The sequence below is a fragment of the Odontesthes bonariensis genome, chromosome 3, assembly GCF_027942865.1.
Source record: "Odontesthes bonariensis isolate fOdoBon6 chromosome 3, fOdoBon6.hap1, whole genome shotgun sequence".
In the NCBI taxonomy this organism is placed as follows: domain Eukaryota; kingdom Metazoa; phylum Chordata; class Actinopteri; order Atheriniformes; family Atherinopsidae; genus Odontesthes; species Odontesthes bonariensis.
Window position 1 is genome coordinate 12203713 of NC_134508.1, and position 15216 is coordinate 12218928.

Sequence of the window (15216 nt, forward strand, 5' to 3'; positions counted from 1 at the left end):
AGCTCCATGTGAAAGTGAGGTTAAAGTTTGAGGACATGGGTATACATAGAAATGGGACTGATTTACCTTCTTCACGTTCATGGTTAATAAAGCAAATGGTTGAAAAAGAGTTTCCGTTTATTGCGCTATTTATGAGCCGGCATGCAGACTGGAGCTAAAAGCTGCATCAATTTATTCTGTCGCTCAAACGGTTCCCTACTTACAGCCATGACCCGTGGTCGCAAGCTTACTGTTGACCGCAATGTTCCACAGCTTCATTAGATCAGTGCCTTGCTCAGGGGTACTGAGGTGGAGGTTAATTAGAGCAGAAGAAGAGAATGAAGGAAGAACCTCTCTTTCATTAATCGATGCACAGATTTCCAGGGGGATTTGCAGAGGCAACACACAGTATGTAACACATATTGTGACCGAGGTGACAATGATTCAGTGGACGAAACCTCTCCAGTTCAAAAATCAGTACAGTACCACGAGAACCCTCCTGTACCAAGAGACATTACATGTGTTTATCACAGTTTCACTTTATTGTTCAAAACAATCTGTGATTACTCTCAATAGTAAAGACAGCATGGTTCCAAACACTAAGCACTACTGTTTAATGATTCTGCTGAATTTGTTCAGAGGTCTGGTGCTTGTCTTTTTTTTTTTTAATCTTTCATTTTCAGGCGGCTGTTTCTTATTCTCACAGTCTGCCTTAAGTGTATTGAAGCCACGCCAGTCCAAACTGGCTTTAGTCCAAAAGCAAGCAGCTGCACATATCTGAAAAGTTAAGTCAAGACTACACCTTGTCATTTATAGCCAATGATGTGCATTAGATACGCTGCATAGATAAATCTTGTCTTGCAGGTAAATCAGTGCCTTACTACTGCATTTATGGAAAATGAAAGTAGCCATTGTGTAACTTAAAAAACCAAACCACATGTCCAAAACCTTTTATTCAACTTTAACATCATTGCCTCTATGTGTTTCATAATTTTTTTTAGTGTCTTGTTTAACTATGACTGCACGACTTCTCTGTTAAATAATGGTTGCATGTTTGTCATGGTGGCTAGATCTTTTCAGTTAGGTCCCATCTCTGGCAAAGGGCGCTGCGGGATATTAAAACTTACCTGTGCAGGTTGGTTACTGTCCTCGTCAGGGGGAATCAACAACCTCCAGCTTTCTGCTCCTCGTCTGACTGAGAAACGGCGCAGGGATGGTGGTGATGATGATGATGAATCTTACCCTTGTTTGAGTTAAAGATTACGGGATTAGCTGTTTGTATCTGCCAGACGTTGGAGGCTGGAAGTCTTCACAAAGTGTCGGATGATGTAAACTGAAGGTTTCGGTATGAATGTGCGCGCTGAGCTCAGCTGTGCTCCCGCTCGCTCCTCCCCTCACCGCTTCAGCCAATTAACCCGAAATATGTCAGTGTCCCCACCTTTCATGTTTGTTGTTATCATTTATAGTGTCTTCATATTTCTTTCGGTGTTCTCTCCGCCAGCAGTTCCCGTGTCCTATATTAGAACATCTTGTGTTCCGTTTTCATCATGAATTACTGGTGTCCTAATCAGTGTACAGACTAAAGGATGACACAGAATCCGATTGGTCTTCAGCTAGTCGTTTATTTCTATACAACTTTGCCGTTGTGCGGCTGCCATACATCTCCATTGTAAAGTTTGCACAACAGCTGTTAGTTAAGGCATGGTTAGTGGAGGCAGATGTGGCAACGTTGGATTGCTTAAGCAAATCAGGATCTCATGAAACACAATGGAGCTTCGCCATTAGACCCACACAAAAACATTTCACCTCATGGTTAATGAACAAGCAAAGAAAAATGGCAACTAGAGGATTAACAGATTTATATTCTGCTTCATTTACAGTGGAATTAACAATACATGTTAGCACAGGTTACTGACAGCAGTGAACAGCTTCCAGTCTCTTTCGCGGAGTGCCCTTTTCATCAAGGAGGCACAGGGAGAGAAAGAGGTGATGCTTCTTGGAATCATGAAAACACAACAGGAATGTGGTTAACAGATTTTGCCAGCACGTTCCATAACAAGTGAATACACTCTAGTGCAGGTCTTGAGTTTCCAGTTTTTCATATCTCATTTTATTTTATATCTTTAAGAACCAAGCTCATAGCATTAAAAAAGACGAACAGCTTTTTTGTCATTTTTAGAGCTCTGTTACAGTAAAACAATGTTTTTCGATGAGACGTTTTTGTGTCATCAGTGGTGCTTATGCTGCTTCCATCTGTCGTTTTTCAAAATAAAAGTTATAAAAATCTAGCCAGCTAAAATACTGCATTAAGTCATCGTCACTGCACGCCTGCCAAATTACAAAACTGGGAATTAAATGAGAGGATCCCAGAATCCGGAAATGCATAGCTCTGACAATTTTTTGTCTCCACTGAGATGACTGCTGCTTCAGCGTCGGCACCGGGCTTGGACAGCCAGCAGCGAGGGCTCAGTACGTGAGAGGACTCAGGATGAAAAGGCGGTCTTCCTCTTTCCTGATCCACTTCAGCAGTTTGTTGACAGCGGTGACCGCCAAGGCCTTGGTCGCCAGCGGGCTAAAGCAGAGGTAGAGCTCGAAGCCGCTCGTCACCTGAAAGGAAAGAGTGCAGGATAAGACGGTGGGTACGGAGAGGCTGTTTGAAACAGCATTCACTCCGCTTTGATGTGCAAACTGACTTGATAAATTCGTACCAATACACAAAAAATGCTCAGTCTTCAAAACGGAGCTGCATCAGCACGCGTGGACAGCGTGCTCTTGCAAGCACCATTAATCTTCTGATAGTAACTGTACTGTTATGATTTTTTATGATGCCAGCCTTGGCATTTCTTGACACTCTCTTTTTCCTGACTGTAGTCAATATCTGGCAATGCATTAAGTGTTTTAAAAAATACTGTAAAATGTGCTTTTGCTCCTATATTTCAGGATCATCTTTCATGTTGCTGTCATATGTAATAACTGATCTCTCCTGTGTAGTGCTGTGTTGCATTTGCTTTGCTTTGTCTGTGAAGTTGTTGACATTTGGGTTTAAAATCATGAAAAGAATACAATCATGATCATTTCTCCCTTTGCTCTGAATCGCCTGTGAATAAGAGGGGATTGAAGCTGTGGTTGATTCCATTAATAAAACTAATGAAACATGCTTATGCTCTCAGGACATCTACCTAAGTGCTCTGTATAGTGGCAAAAAGGAAATACACAACATCACAGCAGCATGTTCATCCCTGATATATCATCTAACAGAAATTGAAACCTAAGTTATAACCTTGTAGTTATCATCTCTCCCTCACAGACGAATACATATATATTAGGGCTGGGCAACAATTATATTTTTTTATCTAATTAATCGCATGATTTCCCTGATTAATCAGGATTAATCGCATTTCTACGCAAAATCCTAAAAATGAATTCAAAAGTAGTGTATAGCCTTTAGCATTTAGTTTATTTTAAATGTGCTGCCATATGAATGAAAGTGCCATAACATTTGTTGTGCAAACACACTTTTAACATCAGCATCTTTCTGTAGTTTTTATGTAGAAGCCTCGCTCCACTGTCTGTGTCCTTGAATGACTTGTTGGTATCAGTTGTGTGTTTTTCCTTGAAGTGATATTTTAGACTGGAACTACTAAGACCATTCAACTTGGCAGTGTTTACAGATGACTTTGGTTCTGTCGACTCCGCCGTCTGGAAGAACTTTAAAATGAAAATGGCCGAGTAAAAGTTCCGTACCCTTCTCCATGTTTGGTGGATCCGCCAATTACTTTCTTTTCCAGTTCCACAGCAGATGCGCGATAAAATATTTATCTGCGTTAAATAATTAACGAGTTAACTCGTTATTATCGCGTTCACTTGCCCAGCCCTAATATATATATATAGATATTTTTGGTGACTTCTCAACTGCCTTTTTGGCATGAGAATAAATTCACAAACTGGGCGATAAAAGGATTTCAGAGTTATGTCATAGAGCAAACAGCCTGTCTCTCAACACAAACAAGTGTGACAACTGGTGTGCCTAGCCATTATGTCAAAATACATGCCCATGTATTACCACAAAACACTGTTTGAGCTGCCAGCGGAGAAGAGGACTCAGGCTACGGCTACACGGAAACGTTTTTCACTGTAACCGACACTTTTTCTTATCGTTTGGCTGTCGCGGCCACACGGAGCCGGCGTTCCCACTACCCCAAAACGATAGTTTTAGAGAACGGGTTCCAGAGTGGGAAGATCTAGGAACGCCGCCGTTCGCGTTTCCATTGTTACAGCCAAAACGGATTCGTTTACATCTGCGTCACAGCCACATGGCCAACGCCAGTGACGTATACACATACGTCAGTGACCAGAACAAAAAGCGGCTTCCATTCAAAATCCGGAAGAAGAAGACAACACAACAAGGACAGACAGCGATCATCATGGACCCCACAACATTGATAGTAGCACTGCTGCAGACACTGCTAACTACAGCGGTGTTGTTGAAGGAACATTTACAGGTGATGCGCTGATAGAAGTAGGGGCGTACACGCATGCGCATTGCTTCTTCTATTGTTCTGGTGTAACCGGTGGGGGTGGCTTACAGCGCACATAGAGGTGTGGCGTGTGTACTGCATCGTTTTCATCGTTTCCATCTGGACCTGATTCTTTACAGAAGCTTTCCTGTGTGGTCGCAATAATTTTCGTACCCGTTTTAAAAAAAAAAACCTTGTTTTGTTTTCGTGTAGCCGTAGCCTGAGACTGAACTCCAGTTACCTTCTCAAACTGTTGATGTAATTACTTATGATGTAGATTTTTCCTTATCCAAAATAGCAATGACTTCTTGTACTGCAGAGCTGCATGCAGCGCATCTATTCAAGCCCGTCTTTATACTGAATCAATATGTGCAGAGCAAGGCTTGGTGAGTTAAGGCTGATTTATGGTCGCCTACGGAGAGCTCTCTCCCGGAGACGCTCTCCGTCGCTTGCGTGCGTTGGCCAAAATTCCTATCTATCCGTTGAGGACGACGGAGACCGCAAGGGTTGTGATTGGTCGGCTAACAACATCATTTCCGGAATCACTTTTCCGGTTTGAGGCCTTTACACTGATGCTACCTGAGCGCTTATAAACATTTAAAGCCATAATGTGTAATATTTCACGTTGTCTATTAACAAATTTGAGTCTTATCATTCACAAGTATTACCTCAATCGTTATTAATTACCTCCATCACAAAAGTGCAGTGTTCTTATATTCTTTATATTCAGCATGCGAATGTACATAAGAGTGTTACACCCCAATGGATGTCGCCATGTTTCTCCGCCATTTTTAAACTACGGGATTTGTAGAAGGACATGTCATCAGCTTCGCATTTTCCGTTTACACATTGGAAACGGAAAATGCGAAGCTGATGACATGTCCTTCTACAAATCCCGTAGTTTTAAAATGGCGGGGCGACATGGAGACATTCATTGTCCGTGAAATTTACACATTATAGCTTTAAAGCCTTTTAATTCAAGAGAGAACCTGGCAAAAAGTATAGCAAGACCAGGCCACCTGTTCCCGCTGTGGGCAAAGAAAAGGAAGAGATTGCTCTGTTGCGGGTGTGCTCTAAACACGAGGACTGGAAACACGGGATTGCAACAGACTTCATATATAATATATATATATATATATATATATATATATAACTGGTACTCTGAAGTGAGTACAGCCTGGCAGATGACAAGGACAATAATGTGGGAGAAACAGGCAGGCATTATGAGGCATGATGTGGCCTATGTGAAGAAGTGCAATGTGCACAGAAATATAGTTATGTATGTCAAAAAGGTATGTCAAAGCACACACATACACACCGACAGAATAATCATGCTCTATTTTGTGTTATGAAGACTGAAAATGTTCAATTCTTTTGAGAACGAGTGAGCCATTTGAAATTACAGTCATAAACCTCTCACCACACCCAGCTTACCCAGGCCAGCAGGTTTTCAGTTTCGCCGCAGCGGTAGAAGGAGCGCAGAGGTCTGGTTGGATGGTGCAAACAGCTGTGAAGGTCCTGGTACAATCCCATCAGCCTCTCCTGCTCTTCATCAGACTGGTACACCAACGGAAACTCTGGACTGGAAGGAGGAGATTTAGACAAATCGTGGTTGGCAAACAAGAAAAATAACAGAAATGTAAACAGAAAAAAAAAAACATGAAATTTGCTGTTTAAATAGCTTAAATGTATTCTCTCTTTCTCCTGGTTAAAAAAATATATATATCGTAACAATATGGTGAAATGACTGAGCCAATAGTAAAACGTTCGGTAACGTTTTAATACACATTTTATTAATTATTAAACATTTCATCACTTAAAACTACTCACCTGGTGTACAGCCCTGAGCTCTTTGATTTATACAGAAAGTGCCGGAGCTCGGGAATGCCAACCTGCGTCAAAGAGTAGCTCGGACATTTAAGTGCCTCCTTCAGAGCCTGGTAGGCGCTGCGCTTGCTCAACCTCTCCATGAATCGCTGCTTGCAGTCAGACATGTTAAAAAAGTCCTCTCGGTCAGTTGAGACCAGGATGAGGCAGAGCTGAGAACCAGGCTCCAGGTATGAAATGTGAGCGTGGAAAAATCCAGCAGTGTTGAACTTTGGCAGACAGATTGGCGTCCAGCCCTCACCCTCTCGGAAGGATGAAGAGGAGCCGACGAGGTTGAAGACCAGGTGCAAGTCTATGTGGTGCAGGAACTGGTCCTTCTTCCTGACCAGTGTGACGAGGCGATCACCAGCCAACAGGATGGAGAAGACCAGACTTTTGGATTTGGCCGCCTGCAGGCTCGATGAAACGACGTCCCTGGCAGAGCTGGCTAACGGCAGACAGGTGACGGCACTGAGCAGCAGGCCAGGGTCTCGCTCCAGGCGGTGCAGCAGGTTGTCTGTGAGGTACTCGGAGCCAGCTAGCAAGCGGCGCAGGTCATAGTTCTGCTTGTGCTGAAAGATGTGGTTGAGCTGAGTGAGGGTGAGCAGGCTGACGATCTGGTAGTAGATGTACTGCAGCTCCCTCTGCAGCTCCTTGTCCGACTGGCAGGTCCGAGACACGCCCACCAGAACCAGAGGACTCTTGGTGAGGAAAACCACTTTACAGCCGTCTGACACAAGCATAGGTTTGACCGATTTAACATATTTACTTTGGCATGATTTGAACAAATGCAGGTGAAACTCATGAAGCATTCCACAAACGTATCAAAATATATGCTGACCTGCGTGTATGGAGCGGATGATGTTCTTATCAGCTTCCACAAAGGACACCAGGGCCATCATCACACCCATGGTGCTCGACAGAGCCTCCTCCGTGCCGTAGCGGGTGTAGATTGGCTTTCCAGCATCACTCAACACAAACACGTGTTTTCTATGGCTCCGCCATGCCTCACTGGACACATCCTCCTCTTTAGTCCTACTCTCGTTGTTGTGTTGCTCGTCTAGATTTTTCTCCCCAACCAGCACCTTGAACTCCTCATCATTAGGGCCTCTGGATTCGTCCAGTTCAGCCTCACTCAGGGCCTCTCCTTCAGCCTCAGCGATCAGATCTTCAAAGGACTGTGCATGAACAAACATAGCACTCCTCTGACCAGCACCTGCATTAAAGTGTAGGGATATATTATGACAAGTGTTTATCAATAGCAAGTATAAATGCGCCTTATAAAAGACCTTTTTTACCTTTATCATTGTTTTTTTGTTTTTACTATTCTGATTTGTTGGGTAAGAGCCATTTTGGAACAGTCTCATGTACTCTGCACAGAAGACATTATGAGACAACCATCATAGAAATGGTCAAATACCACTCTCTAATTATGGTGGTGTGGTAAACCAAATGTACATTTGCCAAACCAACCACTTAGTCTTCACCCCTAAGCACTTTCTCTCAAAAAAAGTGATGCATCTACTTTGGCAGAAGAGTAGACTTAAATGATGATGCCTCACTGGGTGGTTTGGCAACTGCACGACTGTTAACAGACATAGTTCTAATTAAGATAAAGACTTTTCATAGTAGCTGGGAAATGGGAATGGGAAATAAAGAACCTCTGGTAACAGATCTTGTCATTTAGAGAGCAAAAATGTGACATGTCTGATAATTACCAGCTATCAGTGTAAAATTCCTAACTATTTTGAATTTTGGACCGCAAATCCAAATCGTGCGGTATAATTTCTCCTGTCGGATTTTGATTTGTTCATGTGGAATGTGATGCAACTTGACCAGAGCTGCTGCGGACATGCTTAACCCATGATGCACTCACAGATATATTTGTTTTTCCAAAATTTAGTCAAGAGGAGTTTGAATCATTAACATTTCTGCTAGATAAGTGCCATCATTTCTCTTTATAGTTTCAGCAAGGTTAAGAATCCCCTGTGCAATGCATATTTGAACACACTAGCTCAGGCTACTATTATAACATTCTACCATTATAGATCGTATAACAGGTTGTGCTTTCAGGTCAATTCATACAGTCAAATTTGCAGCTGAATCACAGAAATCATCCTAAAGCAGACAATTAAAACCATTCTCACACATGCACTGCAGCCCTGAATTTTTCTACACGTGTTCCGGAGGAGCTACATGTGAGGATGCAAACATCTGCAACGTTCAGTCGGGACTTCTTGTGTCCTTCACCCAGCCAACAACCTTGTAAATGATCTGGAAAATGGCCGAGTGAGGCCACGTGTGAATATAGCACAGTAATCCTCCTGAAAACTTATGCTGCGCAATCGTGTGTGTTGGCTGCAATTGCTGTTTCAAAGTGTTTTATTCCCGGCCTGCATGTTGCTTTCCACTCACTGGTGGTTGATGTTTCACAGACACACATTTTGGGGAGTTCAACTCAAAATGCTGCATAACTCTCACACAGTCATATTGGGAACTTTTTCAAAATTGCTTATTCACACGCCCAAAACATTTAGTTCTGATTTTCTGTGGGCATGTGTTGCCTAGAAACCACTGGTCAGCAGGTCATGCTTGCAGCATTTTTCAGTCAGGGGGGGAAGTTACAGACAAGCTTTGTTCTAGGAATATTTTTTTATTGCTATACATTTGTGTGTATCCACAGATATGCAGTAGATCATAAGTTAGCTGTCGGGAGATGCTCCTTTACTCCAATTGGAAGAGCTCTGGTGTGCGCTGTCAATGTTGAACTAATTTCTTTTCCCCATTCTTAGTGAAATGCAAGCCTCATGACATCCCGGCTGGCCTACAGTGTGACAGTGAATCCCACTGATCATGGCTAAATGCTGCGATTTACTTGTTGGTGCAAGAGTAGATATTATGCCAATGGAAAGAACATGCAAGTGGATGATTCAAAACAACACACTTGTGGTATAGTTGAATCATTTAAGAGAGTAATGAGTGTGCACAGCTCAGCTCACCTGGTTCAGTTCCTTCCACCAGACCAGGAGTGGGGCTGTCCGCCCTCTCCGTGCGAAGACGGTCCAAAGGCGCAAGTGTACCGTTTTCCGGGGACACAGTCGCCCTCTGGGCTTCTCCATCCATCATTGCTACTTATGGCAGGGACACGCACCTGGCAGGGTATAAACACAATTGAGAGGTGGGAACAAAGGTCGACTGAATTGTGACTCAGACTAGGACTTCAGAGCAAGCTCTTTATGGTGCAAGATTTGTATTAAATGGTTGCTACAGCGAGAAAGTTAGGGCCTGGTTTTACTCATTTCTATTCATAAAAGGGACTTCAGAGCGAAAACAGACACCAGCTCCAAGTAATGGCTGGTGTGAAACAAAACTAGAAAAACAAACTAGCACACTAACTGACAGTATATTTACGTATTCTTTATTCATACGAAAGCTTTTTCTTGTTTCCCACTCGTCACACTTAAAGAGGACTCAGGTTAGCTAAGGCAGAAGAACTTCAAAGGCTATACGAATTGCTAACTTTAGCAGATAACTAACCATATATAAAGCTAAATGTGTCTGGTTTAACTACTTTCATTTAGACAGACAACTCTAGCGACAAGTTAAACTATTTCCAAAATCATTACCTTTCATTTCCACAACTATCTGCATTTGATTTGTGTTCCACAACTCGTTAGTGACAGTTGCTGCAGCTAGCTAGATCAAACAGAAGTACTTCTTCCTCAAGCTTGCGGCTCAGGTTGCGGAAGCAGGAATTGTGGGATATGAAGTTTTCCCCCAAAGAAACCTGTTTATTAAATTGAATAGAGGAAAAAAAATTGAATTTCTTTAAATATCTTGAAAACATCTAGGATTCAGTCTGGTTGCCCAATATTGCAATTATATTGTGTCATATTGATTTTTTTTTGTTTGTTTGTTTTCCCACCTTTCGGTGAATTCAAAGAATCTCGGACATCAAATGGTTTTACTTACAAATGAACATGTCCCACCGGCAGTAATATGGTGGAGATTACAAAATTTACGCAAAATTTACGCAGTTTCGAAAACATTTGAGATGGTACATGGATGAAAGGGAAAAAAAAGTCGAGAGAGATTTTAAACATTGTCAGGTCCTTTCAAATTGTAACTTTTTGTCTTTACATGATTGTTTTAAAAAAAGAAAAACTTATCAAAACGCTTGATTTAAATACATATTTATTAGATGGGTTGTTGCGCACAAGAGCGGCTGTAGACGCACCATGTAGGGGCGGGACTTACGTTTGAACGTGCAGCGCGGAAACGAATGAAAGATTAAGCCAGCAGCATCGTGTTTGTATTAGTTAGCCGGGCTCTGGCTTATCATTTCATCATGACGTGGTGAAAATTAAACGTTACATATAAGATTATGGATAGATTAGTGTTATTACGAAGCACTGTGCAGTAATTGAACGTCTTCGTTTGGTAAGTATAAGGACTGTTGACAAGGCTAACAGTTAGCTTAGGAGCAATGTTGTTAGCTAGGCTGCTGCTATGCAGTGTTATGAAAGTCATTTTGAAATATGTAGCATTGTGAACACGTAGCGTTTTTAGGAGAGTACAACTGTAAAATTATGTCATGATTTATTTTCACTAACGTAGACTTTTTTATATATATACATATATATAATAGGATGAGACTTGTCGCAGTAAGATGCCTATCCGAGCGTATTGCACAATTTGCTCGGACTTCTTTGATCACTCCAGAGATGTTGCTGCCATTCATTGCGGACACACTTTTCACTACGAATGGTAACTCTATTAAGAGAGTCAATTCTTAACAATAACTCCCCTAGCTGTTATGTCTCATTTCCAATGCTCTAATTGTTATTCTTTCTCTTCCTTCTTTCTCAGTCTTCTTAAGTGGTTTCAGACAGCCCCCACAAAAACCTGTCCACAGTGTAGGAAACAGGTACACTAATTCTCAGCTTCAAAACACCAGAAAACAACCAGCCTAGGCTGGGTCAACTTTCCAAACAGAGCAAATATGAAAAAAGTTGAATAACTTGTGCTCTCTGTGTGTAGGTCAGCACCAGGCACATCATCACCAAGCTGTTCTTTGACATTAGTGGAGAGGAGGCGGCCACAGCCGACCCGGAGAGTTTGCAGGTACCAAACTTGGAGCACATAACCAAATCAGAGTGTTAGAGGAGATGAATCAGTTTTAAGTTTTAGTAGCTACTAATACCAAAGAGGGTCTAAAACTGAAACCACACCTACCTTTATGTATTTAATGCATCACATTTTCTATTTATGTTTGGACTGTGTGTTCCTCCTTTCCTCAGAATGAGCTTGATCGAATGAGGGTCCTTCTAAGCTCCAAAGGTAACGAACCAGATCGTACTGTATGTTGTGTTGATGCGTGACTGTGGAAAGCTTGTCGCCGGTTGATCATCTGTCCAACCTATTTGCAGAGCGAGACTGGCGGGACAAACAGAAGGTGGTGGACAGCTTAAAGGACACTGTGGACAAACAGAGGAGAGACCTGGACAGTGTACGGAAAGAAGTCATGGAAAAGGAGATGCTATGTTCTGCCCTCAGAGTATGCCTTCTCTGTTGTTTTAACCTATAATCTCCCCAGATTCCAATTGTAGCCTGTAGTTATGGTTCTGTAATGTTTTGACCTCTTACAGAAACAGATGACATATTTAGAAACGCAGCAGAATGAGGTTCAGGCCGCAAAAGAGGAGGTCCGGAGACTGAGGACCAAACTGAAAACTTTTGAAAGGTACCTGCTAACGTGTTGGCTTCTAGTTTGGGCCAAATCTGAAATTTTACACAAGTGAATTTTTTTTTAGAAGAGACAGTATGCCTGCCATTTAAGCTGATGTAACAACATTTATAAGTCGTGCACTGATTTTTACTGCTGTTTTGTTCCCAGCCTGGACGTCTTGTTGCAGGGCCAGAGAGCAGAGGTGGAGTCCATGATCACGGATATGGGTGTCAGCCATACAGCAGTGGAGCAGCTCTCCATCTACTGCATCTCTCTGAAAAAGTAAGATCCTTGTGGTTATGTTTGATGGTTTTTTTCTTATCTGGCTTTATTCTCACTTTGCTATATAATAAAACTGTAGAAGTAGGGGAGGGGGCAAGGCAATGCAAGCCTCAAAGATGTACATGTAGAGCTACTGTAGCTCAAATATCTGAAAAAAGTTTCCTGTTTAGATTGGAACTGTGTTAAAACACACAGCGCATCACAGTTTGTTACATACAGAGCTGCGTTGCCCGCGACCAGCAAGGGTCATGAGCATCCGAACTGCACACTGGCCACATCTGATGAATCGGGTTTTCTTTTACATGTTGATGGTCGGGTCCTTGTGCATTGTTTACTTGGTTAAGACATGTCACCAGGATTCACAAGTGGAAGAAAGCAACCCTGCCGGGGCAGTGGGATGATTTGGCCAACATTTGGTTGGTAAAGCTTGTGCTCTCCCATTCGTGTGGATTTCACTTGGATGTGTGCTGTCAGTAAGATAATGCAGTCTGCAAAAATGGTTCAATAAAGTGATATTGTGATATTCTGGCTAATTTGTTTAAATCCCCAATAGTCTGTATTCCAATCCTTTATTCATTTAAGTGAGTGTTTCTTTTAATTTTTCTTCTCCCTCCCAGTTTTGTCTTTACATATGCGTCACCTCTTCTCCTTTTGCAGAGAGTACGATAATCTCAAAGGGAGTCTCAAGAATTCAAATGACATGTGTGAGAAGCTGAAGAGAGAAGTGCTCTCCTCAAACAATAAGGTAGCCTGATGTTAACAAGTCACCCAAAGGAATGACCTTTTTGACCAATAATAAGAAAGTCAGACAGTAAGTGTTTTTGTGTCATTTCAGCTGCAGAAAGCTACAGTAGAGGTGGATCAGACCAAAGAGGACATAAGGTCTCTGCAGAAAGATCTGGCCAACGCAGACAAGGAGATCTCTGTAAGGCATAACAAAAAAAAATCACACGCTTTTTACTGTTGCTGTCAGAGGATTGCATTGATTTCTGAACCTATCTTTTCTCCACAGAGTCTGAAGAAGAAGGTGGAGTTTCTTCACAAGACTCTGAGCACTCCAACGCGGACAAACGAAGCCCTCAGTAGGCTCGTCTTTGAAAGGTGTGTCCCCCTGCAGCTTTACAGAAATATCCTCAAACCCAGGCTAAACCATTTGCCGTTGATTATTTACTCAGCTTTTCTCTGCGCGTGTTTCAGCCCAGCTCCAGTGGAACTGAAGCAGCCTCGCCTCCACCAGCCTGCGGACAGCGAGGACATTGACCTCAACATCACCTATGACATCACTTCCCCAGACGTTGCGGCCAAGAGACCTGCACAGATCCAGTCCAAGAAGATGCGTCTTGACCCACCTGTGTAAGTTACATTTTGCCCAGTGTTAAGGAGGATGTGCTTTCTCAGAGCTTAATGCTTACAATAGAATAATTATTAAATACTTGTGTTTTTATTTTTCAGCACATCTGTGTCTAAACAGAGTGAAAAATCCTCGTCTTTGAGCAAGGTAGGTTTGTAATAGTCACAGCAAGTTACAGCTCTACTGAACATTACCTTGTTTTCATTTGTGTGTGTTTGTGCGAATGTCCACCTCAGGCTCGGGACGAAGATCCTTTTTTGAGGAACTCCCTCCTCTTTAGAAAGAAGACTTTTGGGAGCATGTTGGACCCTCAAAGGAAGCCTGGAGTTGTAAGTACAACACACAAGCTAAATAAAAGTTCCGTGTTTGCAAATGTTATTTCTTTAAGTTCTTTGTTGAACGGAAGGGTGTTTTGTTTTTGTTTTTTTGTTTCGTTTCAGGTCAGAACCGGTTATGATGGATTCGGAGGGCGAACTAAATTCATCCAGCCTGTATCCTTTGCTGTCATTAGTAGCACATTGTGTTGGTTTGGAGGCCAGGCCTCGACAAGTTAGACACACATGCCACGTGGAATCTTGAAAGCTTCACTGCACAAATACACAGCATAGACTTTGTTAGGTGTTAACGATATAGTAATTTAACCTTCTAAAAAGAGAATATTTGAAAATGTGTTGTTTTTCAGTTAAACAAAAGAGGCGTACACGCAATGTTAACAAATCATCACTATCTGAAGTCACTCTGCTGTTGTAGATCTGCAGAATTTCTTATTCATGTTTAGTTCAAAGTCGACCAGAGTTTACAGCTTTTTCCACGATAAAGAGCTTTGAAACACTTCACTTCTTGTGCCCGAGAATCCATCAGCAAATGCTAATTTCAGAACATTTTCAGGACCTTTGCATCATTCCTTAACTTGGCACTCTCTTCCAGTCTCCTTTATCGGAGATTCGGCCGCTGATGAAAGCTAAACGGAAAAAGGTAACGCGTCCTCCCTCCAAGATTTCAGCCTGCCTCACTCTGGACGGCTTTCTGGAGTGAACTACGAAGGCTGCAACACTGTGTGAGAGATGAAGTGTGTTTGTGCTGGACTGGCCCAAAGAACTAGCCCGGCAGCAGTTCTGCCACTCGGGAGCGAACAAGACCGCTCTTTTATTCAAAAGCAGCATCTGGCCTCGCTCCAGGCAACAGATGCCAGCTTTCTGGTGATGTCAGCAAACCCTGATGTACATTATTTTTTTGTGTTGACATGAACTTGTTTGTCTTAACCAGCTTCTGATTTGAAGCTTTCTCCTGTAGTTGTGTGCGAGTCTGTGTGTGAGAGAGACGAACCAGTTTATTTGCTTTTCAATAGATTTCATCTATTATGTCATTGATTTGAGATCCATCTATTCTGTATACATTCTGCCTCCCCTATAATAACCTACATGTAGATATACTGTAGGTACTTTTAGTTTTAATAGTCCTGCCAGATGTAAGCCAGCTGAGATAATAAACTA

The 15216-nt window shown here is 42.2% G+C and overlaps 2 protein-coding genes across 2 annotated transcripts; one reads left to right on the forward strand and one right to left on the reverse strand.

The window, feature by feature from the left end:
• Positions 1-1586: 1586 nt before the first annotated feature.
• On the reverse strand, positions 1587-10080 carry mon1a (MON1 secretory trafficking family member A). Its single transcript, XM_075460296.1, has 6 exons — positions 9989-10080; positions 9362-9513; positions 7204-7578; positions 6327-7092; positions 5931-6078; positions 1587-2586 (listed from the first exon to the last, which is right to left on the reverse strand). Exons 2-6 carry the CDS (start codon positions 9486-9488, stop codon positions 2446-2448), a joined length of 1557 nt encoding a protein of 518 aa, XP_075316411.1. The 5' UTR covers positions 9489-9513; positions 9989-10080; the 3' UTR covers positions 1587-2445.
• Positions 10081-10640: 560 nt separating this feature from the next.
• traip (TRAF-interacting protein) lies at positions 10641-15199 on the forward strand. Its single transcript, XM_075462018.1, has 16 exons — positions 10641-10802; positions 11011-11129; positions 11232-11289; positions 11403-11486; positions 11663-11702; positions 11792-11919; positions 12011-12105; positions 12259-12372; positions 13030-13117; positions 13208-13297; positions 13385-13473; positions 13570-13725; positions 13825-13870; positions 13960-14052; positions 14164-14214; positions 14651-15199. Exons 2-16 carry the CDS (start codon positions 11032-11034, stop codon positions 14756-14758), a joined length of 1338 nt encoding a protein of 445 aa, XP_075318133.1. The 5' UTR covers positions 10641-10802; positions 11011-11031; the 3' UTR covers positions 14759-15199.
• The last annotated feature ends 17 nt before the right edge of the window (positions 15200-15216 follow it).